The sequence below is a fragment of the Ascaphus truei genome, chromosome 1, assembly GCF_040206685.1.
Source record: "Ascaphus truei isolate aAscTru1 chromosome 1, aAscTru1.hap1, whole genome shotgun sequence".
In the NCBI taxonomy this organism is placed as follows: Eukaryota; Metazoa; Chordata; class Amphibia; order Anura; family Ascaphidae; genus Ascaphus; species Ascaphus truei.
Genome location: NC_134483.1, coordinates 199,853,775 through 199,878,383, shown reverse-complemented (window position 1 = coordinate 199,878,383; position 24,609 = coordinate 199,853,775). Strand labels below are relative to the sequence as shown.

Here is a 24,609-nt window from a genome sequence, read left to right as displayed (position 1 = left end):
TACCAGCATTTACCAGATTTGCTGTATGCTTATTTATGTGATTCCCTGAAATGATAACCATGAGGAAGAACATATCCAGGACATGTTCATGCCTGAAATAGTAAGTCTAAGGGAAATACCATTCTTTCTTCACTTCTTCGGTGCGTATTACAAATAATTTGCCTACTCAGGAAAAATGTCACTTTAATAGTGCATTACTTATACTTTATCCCATTGCTTTCAACTATCACTGAGTTAAGGTGTTTAAATTTAATTATGGGTAATTTCATTTATTGAGTTGCGCAATAAATGGCATTACTTTTATTTTCTTCCCTTCTATAAAGACCTGAATTTAATTTATTAATGCGATCTCTGCATAAACAGTACAATAGTACATCATTGTTCATTGAAGAAATTATATTATTAAATGCAAAATATTAAATGTGACATTTGCAAACAAAGACTAAAAAATGTACAGTACTGTAAGGTATGCACTAGACCACTTTACAAGAAAATTAATGTATTACTAATTTCTTCTTTCCTGTCTTTTTATATTTAGATTATAATAGAAGACAGGAACATTAAGCTCTGGCTGTGTAAAAAAAAAAACATAATTATAATTGCTTCTCTGATATACAGTAGTCTTAAAAGAACATCCCTTTGCTTTCACTAGTTTGCAGAGAATCACAAGGAAACATACAGTCGAGCATTTTTTCTCCCTAGGGAACAAGCAGAAACAAATAGTCAGTAACAACTCCAATATAAATGACCTAAAAATAATGCCTAAGTGAAATTTACAAGCTTTTGAGTTTGTCCTCTCTCTTTAAAGCAGCAATTCTACATAACTAACTTGTTTTTTATACAGCCTGTAAGCATGTAGGGGGTCCTCCAAATTTAAACCACATTTTAACTACAGATACTTACCAGTGAAGTTGTTGATGTTACTTCATGGTGTTTTCAACATTTTGGGGTAGATACTCAAAGCTTAATTACATCTGAGCTAGTAACGTGATGTTACCTAAATAGATAACATTCGTTAGTTTCCCTGGATTTAACAGGTATCCTAAAAGCTTTTGTGGAAAAAGAATGGTCTTCAGGCCGCTCATTTGCATATAGCTAATGTGGCGTTATCTGGCTAATGAACATCGGGATATGCCCTAACTGACTGTAACCCTGTCTCATGTTAGCCCTGTGCTAAGGAAGATGCCAGGTACATATTACATTGCAATATATACCAGGCATCTACCGTCCTACTAAAAATACATAAATGAATGCTTTGGAGGACATTGTTGCCATGAAGGCATGCATTGTGCATCATCGCCACTAAGGTAACCAAAGGTTAATACAAAGACCCTAACTACTCTACTACCTATTGTATGTCATAGAAGTACAACCACTATTGAATACAAGGGGTTAACCCACCCCGGAACCCCTATGGGTGGCCCTTTGGCAACTACCCCCATAACCCACCTTCCATAACCTCATCCCCCTCAATAAACAACCCCCCTAAAGTAATGTGCTTTTTACCATTGAAAAGCATTACACCAAAGACATTAAAAAAGAAATACATGAAAAACAACACAATCACATTACAGTATATAATATCATACCTCTATGACAAAATGGGTAGTAGTGTAGTTAGGGTTTTTCTATTAACCAAGGTTACCTTAGTGGCCATAATGCATGCCTTCATGGCCACAATGGCTTCCAATGGGTTAATACACAAGTCATAGTCAAACTTTTTGGAGTAGTCCAGTGTATTCACTATGGCATGGCCACTTCTGCATCCTGGACATTCGCCAAATAATTTTCTGCTACATGACGTTAAGTGCTTCCCTTCACATCCTACATATCTAACCCCTCCTAAGTGTTTCCTTCTCTGATGTCTCTCCGCTCCCATTTTCTAATGGGATCCGACAGGACTCTGAACTTGGCCCTCTTTCCTTTACCCTCTATGCCTCTTTTCTTGGTGAATGAATGCACTCATTTGGAATTCAGTATCATATTTATACTGATGTCACCCACATTTAGCTCTCTTCTAAATTGTCCCCTTCTTTCTTGTCTTGTATCACTAACTGTCTCTCTGGTATCTCTTCGTGGATGTCCCACTGCTAACTGAAGCTTACCTGTAAAACAGACAACAGAACTCCTATTTTTTTCCCCCTTCTACTGTGACCTTTACACCCAAACTTTTGCTAACCATCAATAATCCCACAATCTTTTTCAACACCTCAAGCCCACTATCAAGTTGTCACCTTTAACTCCTCTCTCTCGTTCATTCCTCACATTCAGTACCTCACTAGATCCTGCCACCTCCAGCTACGAAATATCACCAGAGTACACCCTTTTCTCACTCCAGAAACAACCAAAATCTTAATTCACTCACTTATCGTAACTTGCCTCAATTATTGCAACTTTCACCTAGCAGGCATTCCCTTCATCGGACGAACCCCATTCCAAATCCTCAAAACTGCAGCCATCAGACTCGTCTACCTAACTCACAGCTCTTGATCTGCTGCTCAACTGTGCAAATACCTACACTGGCTTCACATATCCTCTCAAATTACACGTAAAATTGTATCTCACACAAGCCCTCAATGATGCTTTCTACCCATCAATCAACATCTCAGCCCTTGTCTACAAAATGTCCCCTATTTGCACCCTCAATTCTGTCCATGACCTAAAGTACACCTCATCTATATTCTTATAACCTCCTCTCACCCCCACCTACAAGATTTTTCTGGGCTTCACTCTTTCCCACCACACTTCATCAGACTCTCCCCAGCTTTCAGACTTTTAAAAGCTCCCTGAAAAGTATTTCCTTTAAAGCTGCAGATCAAGCAATATCCTACATGTGTGTTTAAAACAGTTCTGTACTATGAGAAAATACCTGTAGCATTTTTTTCCTCAAACAACGGTGAATTACATTTTTAATGTATTATAATGTAACATGCATTTTTTGTTTCTAAAGCAATCATTTACAAAGTCACATCCCCTTCTAGTTCTGAAAGGCTCTGGCACACCCCTTTTGAGCCCTGCCCTCTCTCTAGCAGTGCACCAATTATATGTAGTGACTTCCTCGTCACATGATCTTCCCCACGTAACTTTGCATCTTTGGTACTCTTCTGCTGCATTGACAGTAATTTAGTGAACCCTCAGTTGAATCTTCGCCTATCGTTCACAGGAGAACGTGTCAATCGACAACTTAGCTAATTACTTATCATTGTGTGGATTGTATTGATGCACACAGTGGTAGGATTGAAAATGTTTAATAACCAGTTCTTACCTCGGTGGGTGGCGGCCAGCGGACAGTGTCTACCAGCATGTTTTCCCTGCATATCTTCTCAAAATGGCTGCATCATGACATCACGTAGCATTTCGTTGCCCTAGCAATGCGGTTACATCACATGGCAATCCCATTGGCATGGCAATGCAGCGTCATATTGAGAAGTTATGCAGGGAAAAGATGCTGGTAGACACCGTCCGCCGGCCAGCCGCCACAGGTAAGAGAATGAAGCACCGGTTCGGCAAACTTGTGAAATTTTAGTAACAGGTTCGCACGGACCAGTGCAAACCGTCTGAATCCCACAGCTGGATGCACATATTAAAGGGAAAGAAATGTTTATTTGTTTTTAAACGGCAGCTTGGACTGCTATTTTATAGATAGCTACAGTATCTGATGCCCTTGGAAGAAGGGACCAGCTGTGCAGCTGGGCCAAATTCCATCCTGATGCATATTCGGTCTCACAGTGAACATCTTGTGCATCTTATTCCCTTTAGATTGTAAGATCCGGGCCATGAATAACTTTTATGTGCAATTATTTGTTCTTATTTGTATATCATTCTACGTAATGTAAGTACAGTTTCTAAACTGTATCACGCTTCACACTGTATTAGTGCTTTATAAATAAAAGATAATACAAATAAGACATTAATATTGTTATGAGCTTGCACTATAACTGCACTGTAGCTAGCATGACAATATTAGTCCCAGCAAAAACCGGGACAAATGTCATGCACGGACACAGTCGGACGCATCGGGGGCCCCCGATGAAGCCAGTTACGGTGAAACGTACGTAGGGTACGTCTGATGTCACCATCACGTGACGTCGGCTCATCGGTGAGGTGTGGGTTTGTGTACCGTCTGAGTGCTTCGCAAACTGCGTCCGTGCGCAGCAAGAGCACTCAGACCTTCGGGTTAGTCTCTCCTATCTCTACAGCTATCCTAACTTGTTTTGCAAAAGGCTGGATATGTTTATATTGCCAGATATGTTTATGGTTGTTTCACTTCAGCCACCATTGCGTTCAGTCTGACCCTGCATCCAGCAGACAAACTTTATGTGTAACTGTGTATTCCCCATCCAATTTACATTACATTGGTTACAAGGGTTTTGAGATACAATATCATCTAAAGTATTCATACTTATCTATGATATAGAGACCACCCATATCTATTATAGGGTTCATTAAGGTTTAATTAAGAGGTATATATATAACACTCCTCCATTAAACACCCTACCACACCTCTCTTTCCTTTTAACTATTTTTGTTTGTTCTGTACATGTGGTTTTCTCCAAACAGTTTATTTTAACAATTATATAATAAAATTAAGTTTTAATTAGGGTGTCCTCTCTCCTAGTGCCACACTATAGGGATTCTTTCTTTCCACCCACTTGCCAATACCTCATTCCCTGTGAGCACCACCCTCCCATTCACTGTTTGGTTACTTTCCCTCCCTATGCTTGAGCAGAGTAAATTGTGCAGTTTTCATCTGTATGCAGATCCTTTTTTCTATATAATTAGCTGTGAATACTCAAGATTATTTCAAGGATTTTTTTCCAGGCTGTCCCTTTACCCGTTGTATCATTGGATAAGGTTTCACTATGGTTCTTTTGTTTGCTTTCCTCTGGATCAATAAACTGTAAATACAAATATAGAATAAGTATCTGTCTAAATTTAACACAAGTTGAACTTGATAGAAATATTTTTTTTTCAACCTCACCTACTATGTAACTATGTATCTGTCTCTTTTTTAATTTTTTTTTATAATTGTTTTGTTGTCTGTTTGTTTAGTTTTGTTTTGGTTTGTTCTTAAAGACTCGAAAGATGATCAGTTTCATACACTAATTTATGAAATCCTTCCGGCAATTTTTGCTTGTGAATGATATACAAAACGCAAAAAAGTATTGAACAAATATCCTACAATTCCATCATTTTTCTTATAAAACATTCATGATTTTTTACACAGAAGAGACTTGTGAAGCTTCTGCTCAGTTACACCAGGGGCAGCCAACACAAGTCCTCAAGGGCCTGCAAGAGGTTAGGTTTTCAGGATATCCCTCAATCACAATGACTGAGCCACTGATTGATCCAACTGTGCTGAAGCAGGGATATCCGGAAAATCTGACCTGTTGGTAGCCCTTGAGGACTGGAGTTAGCCACCCCTGAGTTACACCAATGAAGAGTATTATATTGATCCATTAAAAGTTTCAATAATTCTACATTGGTAGACCAACATTATATGATGTTGTGTTATTGTTTTTATATTTAGCGTCTTACCTTTATCAGCACATCTTCATATCATACCTACAATACTTAATGTATTCCCTGTTCAGAATGTACAAATGTTAAGAACTAAAGTATCCCTACTGTTCTCTTGTTTGACCTTGTCTATGCATTTTTACTATTTTGTCAAATATAATTTAAACTATTTCCCATTAAGCAGTTAGCAATGTCATCACGACCTACTATAAATCCTACTTTGCTTGAAGGATTTTGGTTCCCAAGTGTAATACAGATCACACTTCCACAATATATTTTATGCACCATTTATCTATTTTTAGAAGTAATTAAATAAAAAGTAATACGGAATAAAATCTTCTAAAACAATAAACACTGCACTTACAATCAGATTCTTATTACGATTTGTGTTAATTGTGTGTGCACATTGTAATATGAATTCGGAAAAAAATTCATATACTATATAAAGAAATATATAGTTTTATAGATTAGCAGATGATACTACTCCCACTTGCGCATTGCAGTGGAGCATATTCAATGCGCTAGTGGGAAAAGTGCCCATTGTTTCGCATTAGAAGAACGCGAGAAGGGAGCAAAGCTAATGGGCCATTGCAACTACTGATGCATGCCAGCAGGTGCAATAACAGCTGCTAGAGCTGTAGGTCTATCTGTTTATGTATTTATAGTGGCGGTCCTCAGCCCACAAATGGGATGGTTTTAGTCAAACAATATAGTAAGTGTATTAGAAAAGCTGCACACATCTACAATTAATTATTCATGATAAATACAAAGTTACAAATCACATATGAGAGCTCACATCCGGACCTTTTGTGAAACGAAAATTAAACTTGGACAATCTTTTCAATATCTAGATTCTCTCAGGGGTCCCTATAAAATATAATGAACAGATAATCATCTGCAGTTAAGTTCCTACTGATAGGGGAGTTGGCTATTTTGAAATGGGTGTATGCCTTCCTATATTGGAGAAAATATATGTGCTAGTGGGCATCTAAGGCCCAGATATCTATGTCAAGGAGCTGCATACAAATAGATTTATGTGTTTTTGGTGGGGCAACTTTTTGAGCTCATACGCCTCTCTTCAAGCCCATTCGGAATTAAAATTAAATGTGGTACTCCCTATTCTACCGAACAGGCCTTCTTAATCATAAGGGTATTTATGGCGTCTGCTCCTCCATTCCGTGTGCTGGATGTAGCATTTGCGACTAAACGCATCTCTTCCGGGTAGAAGGATAGAAGTACTCAAGGCGTCTGACATCATGATGCCCCCATGGCTCTGTGTAGTGTTTGTTACATATTGTACTGTATGTTTTTATTCTAGTGTGATTTCTGATACGTGACCTGACATGACTTCACACAGCTACAGTATGCACACGTTGCACAACATCTCTATTTACAAACTGACTACACTTAGAAATGAATATGTTATAATAAAATGTGTGCTGTGTCTGCATTAGTTCGTTATGAATGTTAGCCGGAGATGAAGAAGTAAGAGAGGTGAAATGGATAAAGCAGGATTGATCACACTGCCAGGATGAGACCTTTATAAAGAGAGGTGGCAAAGGAAGTCCTGTGGTGGATGAATCCTGCTTTTCACTGCTGTGATACAGTTAATATTCTAGCAGAGTGTGATTTATTGTGTGATTTATGTTGTGTCTTTTGTTTTTTTTAACATGTAAAAATCAGCATGGGAATAAATCATGACAATGACCACCCATCCTGTGCAGATGGTCTCCATATCATGTCTGGGGAATGGATCAAGGGACAAAATCTTGGCGATGTCTCATGGTCCAGATGCAGCAGAGAAGACCTTGAAAGGTTCCTCAGGTAATTCTCTCGAGTTTAATGTATTCTTTCACAACATTTATAACTCATGTCAACTCAGTGAAGCAATGACCAAAATATATTTTATTTAATGTTATATATTGATTCAGTCATTCACGTATACGTCTTTCGCCTCTTAGTACATTGCCTTCCATAATGTGAAGCACATGTTACATTATTAATCCTGTAATGTACTGTATCATGAAAGTGCACTTTAGTTACATACAGTACTATAGACAAATATTTTTGTTAAATCTATCTATTTGTAGAAGACAGTACAGGCATACCCCGCATTAGCGTACGCAATGGGACCGGAGCATGTATGTAAAGCGAAAATGTACTTAAAGTGAAGCACTCCCTTTTTTCCACTTATCGATGCATGTACTGTACTGCAATCGTCATATACGTGCATAACTGATGTAAATAACACATTTGTAACAGGCTCTATAGTCTCCCCGCTTGCGCACAGCTTCGGTTCATGTAGGGAGCTAGTATTGCTGTTCAGGACATGCTGACAGGCGCATGCGCGAGCTGCCATTTGCCTATTGAGCGATATGTACTTACTCGTGAGTGTACTTAAAGTGAGTGTCCTTAAACCGGGGTATGCCTGTAGTTACATATTATAAATATGTCTTCCTAAGTTAACCATTCCAATGGTTTATTATTTAAAGTAGCTTCATGTGGCCTGTGTATAAAAAAAAGCTAAGGTCCAGATTCACAAAGCTGTGTGAAATATGCGAATATGACACTGCATTAACGAAAACAGGAGCGACTTAACTCTGACTCACTAACTGTACGCATACATTATTGCTGTAATTCAGTAATCAACTGCATTCATAAACTGTCACATCACCACAGTATTTCAGAAAGCCCTGGACTTAATTATTCCATGCTTTCTGTAATTATTTTTGTGACATTTATTAAGCATGTGCACATTTGCCGATTGAAAATCTGAAGCTTGTGGATTCAACGCTGAGTTTAAATTCCATATCGAGCATTTCGAGAAGTCGATGTTCGATCTGAACTTTAAGTTGAACTTCAAAACAAGATATACTAAACAAGAAAAAGGAGTTCCAGTTATGGGAACTCAGGCCTGATAGTGATTAGGCAATGTTTGGAACAATAAATAATAACTTTGGACACGTTTTTAAAACACAACATTGTACTGGATGACAACGCAGCTTTTTATTTGGTCTACAGGCAAAAAGCTGCAGAAGAGAGCTACAGAGATAAATTCTGAGGGATTTAATGGGCCACCACTACGTTATTCAGAGAACCGCAGCTACAGTATTACACAGCAATTGGAATAATGTTCGCCAAATGAAAGAGCTTTTCATGCTTAATGTATCAAATGCAATTTTTTTGTATTGATATATTATTTTTGCATCATGTTAAAAGAATATAATTACAGATTTGCTGCATGCAGAGTAATGTAGTTTTATTGTATAAAATTTCAGTTAGCAGAAATATTGTAATATTAAGATTGTATATTTCTAATATACTTGTTTTTAAAGAATAACATGCAGTCAACAGCAACAATACAGTACTGTAGTGCCATTCTTGACCTACTGTATATTGTATGTATAATTGTAGCTAATTTGTATTTAGTGTACACTGTACAGGGGAGTGTTTCTGTCACTTTTGTTTTACCCACCATAACATTTTTTTTTTCCACAAAAAGGTTTTTATTAGGTTACAGTACAGTGCATACATTGTCCAACAACCCACAGTCTTTTTTTAATGTACCCAAACCCATTTTTTATTTTTTCCTTCGTCCTCCGTCTTGACAAAGACATACAGGGCAAACCAACTCATAGACCTAACGAACAACACAAACACAGAGGGGGGGGGGAGAGGGGGGGAGGGGGGGGGGAAAGCACAGAGCCTTGCGGGTGTTCCCAATTTCTACTCTTGCCTCTCCTCTGCCATGCAGAGCTGCCTTTAGGTGTAGCGACCCTATTTTCCGTCATCCCTACCGGTACCCCGTCCGCGCGTTGTCTGTACTGTCACTTCGCAGGAGAATGCATCTTGGTGTATTAGGGCATGATGGTGGTGGCGTTCACCCCGGGAATGTCTGAGTGGGCTAGCCAATGGGCCCAGACTTTGAGGAAATTTGTGCCGGTGTCGTTGACCAGACTTGTCAACTGTTCCATCCGGCAGATATACCAAATTCTGTTTCGAATTTTCGTAATCGTGGGTAAATCTGGTAGCTTCCACAATGCTGCGAGTTCGCACCGCATGGCTGTTGCAAAGTGTGCAATCAATTTTTGTGCCAGTCTGCCTAACCCCCGGGTGCGCCTGCCCAGCAGGAACATCCAGGGGTCCAGGGGGACCGGCTGCCCGAGAATACTCTGCAGCCAATCCTGGATTTCCTCCCATAAAGGAGCCACTTTGGGGCAACCCCACAGCATGTGAAGTAAGTCTGCCTGTTCCCCGCATTGTTTGGGGCACAATGGGGGGTAATCTTTGACAAACTTTGCTAATCGTGTTGGGGTGAGGTACCACCTCATTAGGACTTTATATGCATTCTTCTTCAAGGTGGTGCATATAGAGCTCTTCGCTGCTGCCAGTACTATTGTGGACCAGTCCTTGTCTTCCAATGTCTCCCCTAAGTCCGTTTCCCATTTGATTCTGTAATTAAGTTTAATGTCATTGTCCTGTCTTGGACAGACCACCTCTCTGTAAATCCGAGACGTGAGTCCCATGGTGTCCGTGCCTCTGGAACACAGCTGCTCAAAATTTTTTCGCTGGGGGCATTTGGGAATTTTCGTGTAAAATGCTCTCACCTGGAGGCATCTAAAAAATTCAGATTTAGGCATTTCTGTTTCTGATCGGATTTGTTCGAATGTTTTGATTGATTGGCATCCCTCCAGGTGTAATAGCCTTGTGAGGCCTTTTGCTTTCCAGACCGCTAGGTTCCTGCTTAACAGACCCGGAGCGAAATCAGGGTTCCCCATAATCGGGGTCATAAATGTGTGCTGGGTTGTCAGGGCACACTTGTGTTTGGTCTTCTCCCAGGTTGCCAACGAGCTATTCACTGCGGCCAGCGGCTCACTCATGGTCTTATATACCTTTTTTGGTAGCCAAATTAGATCTTGTAGCTCTTCGGGGTCACTGCATGCTGTTTCTAGCTCTACCCATCTTCGCAGGCTAGGATGCATGTGCCACTGGATAACTTGGGTTAATTGGGCCGGTTTGAAGTACGATATCAAGCAAGGTACCCCTAGTCCTCCTCTAACTGTTGGCCTAGTGAGGATGCTAGTTTTTATACGTGGCTTTTTATTACCCCAGACGAATTTCACCATGGAGGACTGTAAACGGAGGATGTCGTCTCTGACCACTTGTATCGGAAGGGTCTGGAAGAGATACAAGATTCGAGGGAGAAGATTCATCTTAAGGCAATGGATCCTGCCGATCCATGAAATTGTGTGGCCTGACCAGATCCGTAGATCCTTCTTCAGAGTCCTAATTAGTCTGGGGTAGTTGGCTTTGTATAGGGCATTGTAATCTTTGGTTATATGGATCCCTAAGTATTTAATGGAGGAGACTTGCCATTTGAAGTTAAAATTCAATTCGATTAATTTTTCTGTGACCTTTGGCAGGTTTATATTTAAGGCTGCTGATTTTGTCTGATTAATTTTGAAACCCGAGATCTTATTAAATTCATCTAACAGGCTGAAAACATTTGGCAGGGAGGTAAGGGGTTTAGATAACATTAGTATAATGTCGTCTGCATACAGGGCCACTTTGTGTGACTGATCTTTAATCTCTATACCTGCTATGTCGGGGGAGTTGCGGATATGTGCCGCCAGGGGTTCTATACATACACCATAACATTTTTAATGTCCGATTATGCCCACGTACCAGCTTCACGTTACATAGCTAGCAACCAGCTTCGCACTGATGAGGCCCAAAAGGTCGAGATAGCTGTCTGTGAGTAGGTTTACTGGCTATGCACTTCTTTAATAACCCAGGCTTTGCTGAAAGTATGTGTAATGCAGCAAACATAAGCTTATAGGGATCCATGTTAAAATGGATAAGCAGTAAAGAGTGACTCACTGTGAGTGCTCATTTGCATGTCATTACCCAGAGTCCCTGGCTGCTGTGAAAGCGCTGTTTGCTAAGCAATAATGGGGAAATACAGGGTTGCAGATCTGTCTGAGACATGCAAATGCCCCACGAGTGGTATTTTTAATTATTGTACACTCTACAGTGAAGGGTTTTTGTCACTTTTTTTTTTACCCACCAAAACATTTATAATGTCCAGATAATTTTGAAAAATGTTAAGGCCGTTTTGACTTTTGAAGATGCTACATCTTGGAAAAAGTAATTACAACAATGCATTCAGCCATGACCACGGGCAGAACCTGGTTGTAACCTTTGTGTCTGTGATGTGCAAATGAACCCATAAATGAACCAATGGAAAATGAATTTGTTATGTGCATCGGGTTTAACTTTACTTGGCCGCACCCATTACAAACGTAAAATGCTATCTGCAGCTCTCGGAATGGAAATTGGAGTCAAGGGAAAGGGATGGGTGGGTGGAGAGAGACTGTGACAAGTGGGGTTGAGAAAAATGAAAAATATAGTGTAAGACAAAGGAGCTTATGCTGTAAGCTCCGTTAGCACTGTACTGAGCGATCTGCACGTAAAGCCCCATTGACTTGAATGGGGCTTTCCGTGCAGAACGCTCAGTAAAGCGCTACCGGAGCTTACAGAATAAGCCAAACAGTGTGTTAACAAAGAGGGACAAATAGAAATTGAACCATTTAGTTAAATTAAACTGATCTTTTCTTCAGCACTGGGAAAGGCTGCACATCATATCAAACAGGGAGGAGAGAGAGAGAGAGAGAGAGAGAGAGAGAGAGAGAGAGAGAGAGAGAGAGAGAGAGAGAGAGAGAGAGAGAGAGAATCCTAAAACATGTATAACTTTCTATCTTTTTGTATTTTTACTGTACAATGCATGTTTATAGCAGTTTAGTCATTACCACTTCTCTTTTGTTCCACATTTTAAATCTCTGTATGTTGCCAGGTCAAAAGCCAGTAACTGTTTGCTGCAGACAAATCCCCAAAGCATCAGCTCTGTGATTATTCCCTCCAAGCTGCCAGGGGTGACGTATTCAGCAGATGAACAATGTCAAATTTTGTTTGGACCAACAGCTTCATTTTGTCAAGAAATGCAGGTACAGTACATAACAAAATGTCTTTAAAAGTGTTCCATAAAACATATGTTGACTAATTTTTCAGCCAAAGGGTTGTAAATCCACTCTAAAAATGATGCTATACTTTATTTGCCCTAAAGCAATTTTTATCATACATTTGTCTGTGTTAAACACAATATTCCTCTAAGTTCAGCAAAACTGAAAAATAAATAATTTCTGTTTTGTACATTTTCAACTTTTTTTTTAATTGGTTAAGTTTAGTGATTCATTTTGGGTTTAAACTTCAATAAACCTCTTGCCCTACCTTGAAGTGAGGTAAACTTTCACAACTACTGACTCAACATTAACATTTTATATATGCCTTAAAACATGTATTTTTTCTTTTTATTAATGTGCATTGCATTTCTATGGCGCACTGAGTACTGCAGGAAATATTCCATAATTACTTGGACAACATTTTTTTGCTATTGCAGTTTCAATTGAGATGCAAATTTACTGGATGTAAACATGTCATGCCCCATTTTTATGTCACATTGTTCTAACAATATACAGTAAAGAGGTAAATTCTGTCATAGAGAAAATAGGACTAAAATAAACAACATCCAAGTTCTTCAGCGTTATTCAGTTTACACATAATAAATTCAATATTTTATTAAGAGTATATAATGTATAACAATGTCTAGCAGTATGTCAAGTTACTGCATATCAACAAGCTATATGGCGATATATCAAATATATGGAAGGCCTTGATAGATCCTGTTTGATTGTGTTTAAATTTGTATGCACCTTTCTTTCCTGTAGTAGAGTATGCTAGAAAAAATGTCTTAGTACTATAATGTTGAAACAATCTGCAATATACATGTAACCCATCTCCCCCCCCCCCCCCAGACACAGATACTATATCTAGGGTGTATGAGGGCTGGCTACACGTGTATGAGTGGTGCGTACCTGCCGGTAACAGGAGGGCCTGAGCTTCCCGCGATGTTGTTGGGGACACAGGACCAGGCTTCTGGGGTAGTTGCCTCATTCTTTTAGTGGGGGTGCAGCGCCTCCATCCTCTATACCTTCCCAGGGGTATGGGGTAGGACCCGTATAGAAGAATTGACCCTGGTCCCAGGGTGGATACTCCAGAATCACACAACAGTCTTTAGTAAGATCAGCAATGTCTTTCTTTATTGTCTCTAGATCGCACACAGCAGCCTTCCAGCCTGCAGCCGCAACAACAACAGCAATAGCAGCAGTATACACACAAATCCCAAGGTGTACAGCCCTTCTCCTCTCCTCTCCTTTCCTCCAAGAGGTACTCCAACAGGATGGTCTGTAAGGGACTTCAATACCCCAGTGCCCACCTCAGAGGGTCCCCTCTGGGCGGGGGTAGATCCTCCCCATTACCCCCTCATCAGGGTGAGGGGCATTGGTCCCACCGGAGCTCTGCTCACTCGCCAACTATCATAGGCCAGAGTTCTCCTTCTATCTCTCCAGCTCACAGGAGAGAGCTCGACCTACTTCTCTCCTTCAACTCCCAGGACAGACTTCCTAGAAGTAGACTGACTGACACTCACAGGAGCTGGCTAATAAATAGAGTCAGCCCCACCCCTCATGATGTCAGCAGGACCTCCCCTCTGTCTCTTGCCGGCAGCAGAGTCAGGGGCCTGCATCTAACACTTAGGGCAGGGCGTGAAGGGGGGAAACCCTTGATTACTACTGGTGCCTGCCCCTAACAGGACTTACCACAGTAGGAGAAAGATATGTATAGCCTGTGCTGTTTACAGGGGGCTACACTCTCCCTCTGGTAGAATCCAATGGTCCCCACTTGGACCTAGCTTTAGCAGGACCATCCTGCGGTGAACAACCTGGGAAACAAACACACATGTCATGCAGTTGGATAGACATAACATATGCTCTATGAGGTAATAATATAACACATGGTTACTCCCAACGTGGAGAACCTTAGTAGTAATGTTTCTGATCCGGTTTCCGAACTTTCTGGCCATTGTGATCTGTAACGGTCACAAAGAAAGACTGGACCGACCCATGCTCTGGTCAATATATGACGCTGTGCATATAGATGCACCGCCCTATTCTCCAGATCCTAACCAACTCACTTATACGGTCCTCATTATGATAACCGGCTTTACCAAATTTGGTCCGAAGGTATTCCTGTACGGCCTCTCTGAGCCAACTGTCTCTGATCTCCTCTATTTCCCTCATGATGGGCTCAGGCACATAAGGGTATTCATGTCCATGTGACTGCCTATACCAAGCCACTATGGCTCTGTCGACTCGGCTCAACTTAGTGAGCTTACGGTGACCCGCCCTGCTTGGCAGTACCCAAAACTCTGGTTCTACAAAAGCAATCTCGTCGTACAGTATACTGGGGCCTTTGGGCTGGATGAGTTTCTGTTCTATCTCCCGGTACCTGTGATCTATCTCGTCCTCTACCTCCTGGTGAGTAAAGGCACCTGCCGCCCACCAATGATCAACTATGTTATTCTTAATGGGCAGGAACCGCGTACGGTCCATGCCTTCGTGGTACCCAGTGAACAGGGGTGCCCACCACTTGTCATGGTGCTCATACTCTGTGGAATGGCTAGTGTGCTCTACCTCTGACTCTGCTTGTGACGAGACACCGGACGTCCCCGCCTCTGTAGAGCGCGAGCAATCTCTCCTCCCTTTGGCATTGATGTACCTCGTAGGGTTCATCTTGTGAACCACCGTACTGATCGACCCAGCCTCTGCTGGAGTGTGGGACCCTCGGGCTCTCCCTCTAGCTGTAGAAGAAAATGGCAAAGGGTTAGGCACAGGTATCACACTGTCATACGGTATCTCCCCATCAGACCCCTCATCGCTCAAATCCCAGTCCCGCAAGTCTCTGGAGTATTTGGGATACTTGCTCAATTTATCCCCGCTAGGTCCCGGGGACAACACTCGTGACGGGGCAGGGGCAGTGGCCGGGGCAATGGAGCTAGGGGTTGGGGCAGGGGCAATGTTGAAGTCAGTGTCCAGCAAGCGGGTAATACCGTGACCAAGGGACACTTTCTCGGGTGCTTTCTCCGCCATACTTTGCGCTTCTCTCGATGAGCCTCGGATCTTCAGGGTGGCCATTGCAGTGGCCATGGCTACTTTCCTTGAGGAGAACAGCGCTCCCGGGCCTCTCTTCCCGTCGGGGCCGGAAGTGACATCATCGCTGGTGCCCGCGGAATCTCCATCCGCTCCGTGGTCACGCACCGGAAGTGCGTCGAGGACCGGAAGGTGCGGTGGTGGAGCATCCGGTTCGCGGACGGACAAGTAGGCCCCAAGCCTCTCCTTCTCGTCCTCCGTGGTTGCTGTTTTCACCTGGCGGGAGTAAGGGGGTGGTGGTGTCTCCTTACCGCTCCGCTGCTGTTTGGTGATCTTGGGGTCCTCCGGAGTCGTCTCGGACGCCATCTCCGCCGACAGTTCGCTCGGCTCTTTAGCTGGCTGGGCCTTGGTTCTTCCCGCTTGGTTGCAACGGGGAACTAGGGCAGCCTTGTCTCTCATCTCCGCCACCTCCGTTAGCGTTCCCGGAGAGGCACCCCGTGGGTTCTCGATCAGAGGCCATGGCTCGTTAGGCCACAGGTAAAACGTGCCGCATTGAGGGCATCATGCCTTGTTGCCTGGGACCGCTCTGGGTATCCCGCAGTGCACGCACAAACACCGGAGGTATTCGTGCTCCGCCACCTCCACTACCAGTAGGCCTCCCGGTAGCTGGTAGATCGTAGTGTTCATCTCGGACATGGTTAGCTCAGGGGTGGAACAGTTCAGTTTTTCAGCTCCTTGCTCCTCGAATGCCAGACAGAAGTGAAGCTCTTCGCTCTCGCTTTCTGTCCCTCCCTTTGCTGGGGAAGGCTCTCCTGATTGGCTCTCCTTGTGCCCCCTCCCTCTGCTGGAATCCAGAGGTGGGGCAATCCTTTTTTCAGTGTGACGCGACCTGTTTGTTGATCAGTCACAGCACAGGTGGGTGGGCTTTCAGCTTTCGCGCCGCTCCGCTCCTCTTGCAGGGGATCTGGGTTTGGCGCCAAACCCCTGCACATTTCCCACCACATTTCTCGTACAGTCTCTTTGCAGATTCACGTGCTCGCTCCAGGATTGGCGGGAAACGCCATTTTGGGTCGGCTGCTATCTGCTGGGCCGTGGATGGTGCGTTCGTCCCCATTTTGGGTTCTTCTTTGCTCCGCGGAGCACATGTAGTGACGGCCGCCATCTTTGATGCACCCACCACATGTAATTGTACACTACTCTCAGTGTCTAGGGTGTAACTAGTTCCTAGACGCTGACCGTACTTGCTGACACTTTCTGCTTTTCTCTGCATGCTCAATCTAGTACCCACTAATATGAGGTGGCATACCCCAGGCTAGGCAGAACTCCTTCACGTGCACTGAACTCGGTTCCGGCAAGTGCTCTGTGGTGCATTTTATGTGGGTGCTAGCTAGTGTACCGGGTATCTCCCTAGGTACGGACGTCCCTACTTTTGGCCACTCATAGTGTGGGCCCTGGGCCATGGTCCCTGGACACGTTAGCAGGCTAACCCCCCCAGTTGCCTCACACTATCTGCCTCAAGGGACTAGGACAGCTATAGCTATGCACCCATCTTACGCCGACCTGCCAAGGGCGCCCAGGGCGTACTGTGCGGGAGCGGAGGTCCACGCTCCCCTGACTACCCCCGGTTTTCAAATGCGCCCTATTTTCCTCAGCACTTGACTGGAGAGTGCACATCACTCTTCCCGCTCTGCTTCGCTGTAAGCCTGTCCTGATCTGGATCTCAGCAGTGCCTCCAAATGTAACCCATATTCCCCCCCCCCCCAGACACAGATACTATATCTAGGGTGTATGAGGGCTGGCTACACGTGTATGAGTGGTGCGTACCTGCCGGTAACAGGAGGGCCTGAGCTTCCCGCGATGTTGTTGGGGACACAGGACCAGGCTTCTGGGGTAGTTGCCTCATTCTTTTAGTGGTGGTGCAGCGCCTCCATCCTCTATACCTTCCCAGGGGTATGGGGTAGGACCCGTATAGAAGAATTGACCCTGGTCCCAGGGTGGATACTCCAGAATCACACAACAGTCTTTAGTAAGATCAGCAATGTCTTTCTTTATTGTCTCTAGATCGCACACAGCAGCCTTGCAGCCTGCAGCCGCAACAACAACAGCAATAGCAGCAGTATACACACAAATCCCAAGGTGTACAGCCCTTCTCCTCTCCTCTCCTTTCCTCCAAGAGGTACTCCAACAGGATGGTCTGTACGGGGCTTCAATACCCCAGTGCCCACCTCAGAGGGTCCCCTCTGGGCGGGGGTAGATCATCCCCATCACCCCCTCATCAGGGTGAGGGGCATTGGTCCCACTGGAGCTCTGCTCACTCGCCAACGATCATAGGCCAGAGTTCTCCTTCTATCTCTCCTGCTCCCAGGAGAGAGCTCGACCTACTTCTCTCCTTCAACTCCCAGGACAGACTTCCTAGAAGTAGACTGACTGACACTCACAGGAGCTGGCTGATAAATAGAGTCAGCCACACCCCTCATGATGTCAGCAGGACCTCCCCTCTGTCTCTTGCCGGCAGCAGAGTCAGGGGCCTGCATCTATCACTCAGGGTAGGGCGTGAAGGGGGAAAACCCATGATTACTACTGGTGCCTGCCCTTAACAGGACTTACCACAGTAGGAGAAAGATATGTATAGCCTATGCTGTTTACAGGGGGCTACATACATAACCCCACATCTCCTTTTAAATCCCTTTCCTTGCTTCCTATCAAATTTCGGATCACCTACACAGTTCTTCTCTTTACCTTTTAAGGCTCTCCACTCATCTGCTCTTCCATACATATCAGCTTTTATCACTCGTTATGCCTCGGCTCGTCTCCTGTGCTCTACCCATTACTGTCTCCATTCCACCCCTTACACCTCTACTGATCTCTTTTGCCTTATACCTTTTTCCCTCACTGCCCCTTACCTGTGGAACTCCTTCACACTCTTTATACGCCATGTACCTTCTCTCCCCACCTTTAAGACAAACTTTAAAACTCCCCTCTTTTAAATTATGCATTTCAATAGCCCAGACTCATGGCTACCATCCCACACACACAGTCGCTCCTACCAACTATTGTGGCCAATCACTGCCATCTACTGCACTTATTCCCTCACCTGCTATCTCTGTAAATCTCCCAAAATTCCACTTAGATTGTAAGCTCCCTGGGGCAGATACTTCCTTTGCTATTGTCTGACTTTGTTGCACTTATTGAACTATAATTCCCTCTACTGTTTTTTTGTCTCTTTTCTAAAGTTCTGACTGTGGGCGCTATATAAATAAAAATTATACATACATACATATAACCCTATTAATTATGGCATCCCTCTCTAATCCTGCATATAAATGTCTTCATACGGTTTATGTCATTCTTAACAGAAATCTTATCTTCAGTCTTATACATTTATGCAAAAGAGAACTTTGAAAATCAAGGTCATGTACAAAATCAATTTATGGGGTTCTGGGGAGTATTACAGACTCAAGGTCAAGATACTTTTGAAATGTTGTATCTATATTTGAACCACCACCAAGTCCAAACAACATGTTTTCTTAATTCGATACCGATGACAGTGCTCTGGCTGTTTTAAAGAACAGCATTTTTATAAGCAGTGAGGGACAAACAGCGGATTATCACGCTTTCCATGACTAGAATAGACAGCTGGAATAGATAAAAAAGGAAAGAACTGATATCAAGAATCTCATAAGTGGACACTAGACCAGTATTGTAAATATAATCTGCCTCAAGCTTTGTGTGTTCTGGAAGAAAGTTTAATGATTTCATCTTGAAAACAGCCCCCAAATTATTTCAAGAACAGATTGAACTAAATATGATAGGAGAGGTAACTACACCATGATATGAAACATAAAAAATAAAACTGAAGCTCTGTGAAAAATGGAAGAAAATGTATGTAATGATGTTGAAGAGGTACTGTATGTGTGCTGGAACTAAGGACTTCAGTGCAATAAAAGGCACCAAGAAAATAGAACAGAATCCCTATAAGATGCACTCAGCCTCCACTGATAGTAAAAAATAATGAAAATGTATTACATTTATTATATATTAATTAGTTCAACATTGTTAAGATGTATTTTTATCACCATTCTAGGTTGACAAGTCTTATCTTTTCTATAGAAGCCATTATATACATACAGTATGCAAGATGTGCCTAACGCCGGCCTGGAGTATGTGCTAGAAAATTGGCAATATGTTTTGGTGATGGCCTAATATAGCCATGTATCTGAATTTAGTGAGTAGGGAGTTAGCTGTAAATTTTTCATTTTCATACATTGCATGCTCATTTGAGATACTGTTGGTGAATGTACCACCTTTTCATATGTAATTTGGTAATTAATTCTTGTTTGCATGCCTTATTAGTGATGCTGGTGTTAAATTTAGCCCACACTTATTGCTGTGTAATCTATGTGTTAAACCCCTAGTGAATATGGCAGTAAAAATAACTACATTTTTTTATCATTGACACCCAACAATATCAATATGGAAACGTTGAATAACTCTGTTTTAGGTTATAAGAAGCACAGTTCATTCACCTTTGAACTCACAAAAAGGTGCTAATGGTAACACTAATATACAACATAGTACCACTCACTAAGTTAAAATACTCCAACATTATCTAAAATGAAATGTATGAATTCTGTGCATAAAAATAAATATAAGAATTCTGTTTATGTACTGTATCAGAAACCAACACTGAACTGACAGGTAGGTAATATATAGATTATCATTTTTATATACATGTTTTATGTGTGCTGAAACAGTGACACAGTATCATTCTTTGCATTTATAATATATACTGTATGAGTCATGGTTTTAACATTCTGAAGCACAGATCTAGTATATCAGTGTCCTGGCTAACAGTGGCTTAGTTTCTTAGATGCTTCCCTCTTTTTGTTTATTGTTTTTATGCAAAAGAATGATTGGCCTACTCCACATGTAAACTATTGCACATATCTTGGCAAACTACATTGGTAAAAAAAAAAGTGTAAATGCTTACATAAGATTATACATAAATACCCTTTAAAGGTCAAACAAGTCACATTGTAACGCAGACAAAGGTGTTATTGCACCAGATGACATTAGATTCACCTTCCATAAAAGTGTATCTGCTAAATGTTACTTTGCATTAACAATCCCAGTGGTATGAGTAAACTGAGTTTATTTATATCTCCTTTGAGAAAGTATACTGTCGTGTTAGTGAGCTAGATATTTGTTTTTAAGCTTTCTTTTTGTTGTTGTTTTGACATAAAATAATGACTGTGGGGCAAAAATATATTTCCCCCCAAATTCTCTGTGTGTTCTACTTCAAACTGATTGTGTACAGTGCATGCATGAGGCTTTTCTCCTTACTTACTGCTAAAACAATATGTGCTAATGTAATCGTCTATTAGCAAACTGGCATTTTGGGATTGACAATTAGATTTCAAAGTCAACAGAGATCACCTAAAAGTATTACACGGAGATGTATCTAGTCAAGGTGTGTTTTAGAAAGACTTCAAACACTTTAGTTCAAATAAATCTCGCAGCCCTTTGATTTCTAAACTTTGATTGATCACAGCAGAACCGCGTTACTTTCAGCTTCGTGGACCCAGCCAGTTTCCAATACTTTGATTGTAAGCTCTTCGGGGCAGGGACTGCTTTTCCTAATGTTTACTTTTCTGCATGAAGCCCTTTTTCCTGTTATGCCACGTGTGTTACTGCTGGAAAGCTCTATGTACTTCGATGGCACTATATAAATAAAGATATAAATACATACATACATACATGCCTGTGGACAGTTACCATTTCTTCTGCTTATTGGAGGGAAATCAAAATGGCTGCCACATCTCAGGGTCCTGCAGGGCGATATGAAGCGACAGCGTCACCAGTTGCACCTTTTTTTATTGTACAGTAATGTTAAATACCCTGGATAAATACCAGTAACTTCACTCGTAAGTACCGCGGGTACCAGGGAGCTCCCCGGACTTATGCATAATGCAATTTAGCTCCTGTTGCTGACCGGTTTAAATCCTATTAACAAATAATTTGATCATTTTAGCTGAATTAATGCTTTTATTTTACTGACATAGTAAAAGTTAATATGCTAGCAACTTGGAGGCACCCATAACTGAGAATAACATCGTTTCACTTCAGAGGCTCCTTACCAGTTCGGATTCTAGAAAAATAAACCGGGTGGAGAGGTTGTTATAAGACAGAGTTACAGTTAAAGCTGCAGTTCAGTCAATATCCTGCATGTGTGGTTTTTTTAATAAATCAGTTCTGTAGTAAGAAATAATACTTTTAGCATTTTCTGTTTTTAAAAAAACAACTTTGAAAGACCAATTTTCTTGTATTCTATTTTAACAAGCATTTGCTAAGGCACTGCCCCTTCATGTCCTGTCACAAACCCAGGCACACCCCTTTGTGAGCCCTGCCCTCCCTCTCTCTAAACGTGCACTAGCGTCTGGTCACATGATCTTCCTCATAGAGTACATTCAAGGAAGCTGGAGAAAAGGGATCAGCCATGCATAGCAGCTTGGATAGGCGATTTCAAACTTATATTACAGTGTTTATTCCATTCATTGCACGTGTATATAATGTAAAATTGTAATAATTCCATTTATAGCAAATGTGTATATGTGAATATTATTTTGATGTATATGTATGTTACTGAAATGTGGAGTGAGTGTGTAGGTAAATACACACAATACACTTCCACTGCATATATATATATATATATATATATACATATATATATATATATATATATATATATATATATATATATTATATATGTATGTATATGTGAAGTTATGTGAGTAAAAAAGTGACAAAAACCCTCCATAGCAAGGCAAATAGCAAATGGAAATATTACTGTATGCTCATTTGTATGTATATATATATTTATATACACACACACTTCAAATACGGATAGTGATTCACGTAAATGATATATATATTCACTTTCTGGGAGTATAAGAGTGACTGTCCTGTTGTTCCTTTTTTTGTATCCATCATTGAATGGTATGCACCCTCTCTTTACGTTTATTTTATACTAGCTGAGAGACCCGGCGTTGCCCGGGATGTAATGTTCCCGCTCCTCTCTCTCTCCTCACCCCTCCCCCTCTCTCTGTTTGTCCCCCATTCACATCAATCCAGTTCCCCCCCCTCCCTCCTTTACAGCTTCATGCAGTGTGTGTGCGTCAGTCATTGTGTGTGCGTCAGTCAGTGTGTGTGCGCGCGTCAGTGAGTCTGACGCAGAAACACAAACACACACACAGACTGACTGACGCACACACACACAGTCAGTGTGTGCATGTGTGCCTCAGTCAGTCAGTGTGCGTGCGGCAGTCAGTCAGTCAGTCATTCAGTCAGTGTGTGTGTGTGCGTGCGTGGGTGTGGGGGTGTGCGCGCGCGTCAGTAAGTGTGTGTGTGTCAGTCAGTGTGTGTGTGTGTGTGACAGTCAGTGTGTGCGTGTGTGTGTGCCTCAGTCAGTCAGTGCGTGCGTGCGGCAGTCAGTCATTCAATCAGTGTGTGTGTGTGCGTGCGTGGGTGTGGGGGTGTGCGCGCGCGCGTCAGTAAGTGTGTGTGTGTGTGTCAGTCAGTCAGTGTGTGTCAGTCAGTGTGTGTGTCAGTCAGTGTGTCAGTGTGTGTGTGTCAGTGTGTGTCAGTGTGTGTGTGTCTCAGTGTGTGTTTGTGTCAGTGTGTGTGTGTGTTTCTGTCAGTGTGTGTGTGTGTGTGTGTGTTTGTGCAGCAGTCAGGGTGTGTGCGTGCGTCAGTCAGGGTGTGTGCGTGCGTCAGTCAAAGGGCAGGTGTGGGGGGTGGTGAAGGGCAGGGGTAGGGGGGGTGAAGGGCAGGGGTAGGGGTGGGTGAAGGGCATGGGTAGGGGTGGGTGAAGGGCAGGGGTAGTAGGGGGGGTGAAGGGCAGGGGTAGAGGGGGGTGAAGGGCAGGGGGGGTGAAGGGCAGCGGTAGGGGGGGAGAAGGGCAGGGGTAGTGGGGGTGAAGGACAGGGGTAGGGGGTGGGTGGGGTGAAAGTGAGGCACAAATTGTTGGCAGGAGTAAAATGTCCCTACACACACACACACACACACACACAACGGGAGTGAGAGGTGGTGGAGAGTGGGACTGGCGCAGATCCGAGGCTGCTTGGCCCCCCAGCGGCCGGGGAGTTAGCGGCCGGGGGGGTAAGGAAGCGGGCGGGGGGGTAAGGGAGCGGGCGGGGGGGGTAAGGGAGCGTTGGCGGCTAGGTTTGGAGGGCCGCGCTTACCCCCTTTGTGAGTCCTGCCCCCACCACAGCTGTGCACGTACATGAGCACAAATGTATCAGTCGTTGCCTGGTCACATGATCTTCCCCCAGAACTGACCGAGCAGCAGCAGAAAAGGAGAGTAGCTCAGAATTAATTAATTAAACCTTATTCCATTGCACGTGTGTAGTTAATGTTAAATATTAACAACTCATTTAAAATCAAATCTGTATATATAATACTGTAAACAATATGTATATTTAATTTTGTGTGTATGTGAATGTGTACAATTCAATGTGTTATTAAAATTAATAATGGCTTGTTCTTGTATAGCGCTGCTAGTTTTACATAGCACTTTACAGAGACATTTTGCAGGCACAGGGCCCTGCGGAGCTTAGGTGTGTATGTATGTGTTTGTATGATATAGATATATATGCACACGCACGCATATACATGCGCACGCGCACACATACTGCTGCGGCCGAGTTTATTCGAGCATTTGCCCGTTCTCGGCCGCAGCAGTAACCTGGCGCGCGCCGGAGGGTGCCGGGCGCGCGCCAAAGCAGCGGAAGAGCGCCCTCCGATCGGGGCACTCTCCCTACCGCTGCCGGGTCCGCCGGAACCCCCTGCCGCCGTCCCGCGATCGCGGGACACCAGGGCTCCCTCGGGGAGCCCTGGACGTGCGTGCAGGGGGCGCTGACACCCGATGACGCGTGACCGCGCATCGGTGACGCGCGGCACGCCGAGGGAGTGGGGCTAGCAAGCCGGGGCATCCCCCGGCTTGCGGAACTAGCCCTGCTAGGATAAAGTGTGTCGGTAGTGTACACGT

At 43.0% G+C, this 24,609-nt stretch overlaps 1 protein-coding gene across 2 annotated transcripts in view; it reads left to right on the top strand.

Moving 5' to 3' along the window:
- Positions 1-24,609, top strand: part of ADAMTS19 (ADAM metallopeptidase with thrombospondin type 1 motif 19) — a 406,770-nt gene that overhangs the window by 219,503 nt on the left and 162,658 nt on the right. For both annotated transcript variants that reach the window (XM_075600164.1, XM_075600173.1), the window contains exons 9-10: positions 7,204-7,344; positions 12,374-12,524. In XM_075600164.1, coding sequence (XP_075456279.1) covers positions 7,204-7,344; positions 12,374-12,524 — 292 coding nt within the window. The remainder of the gene's footprint in view (positions 1-7,203; positions 7,345-12,373; positions 12,525-24,609) is intronic.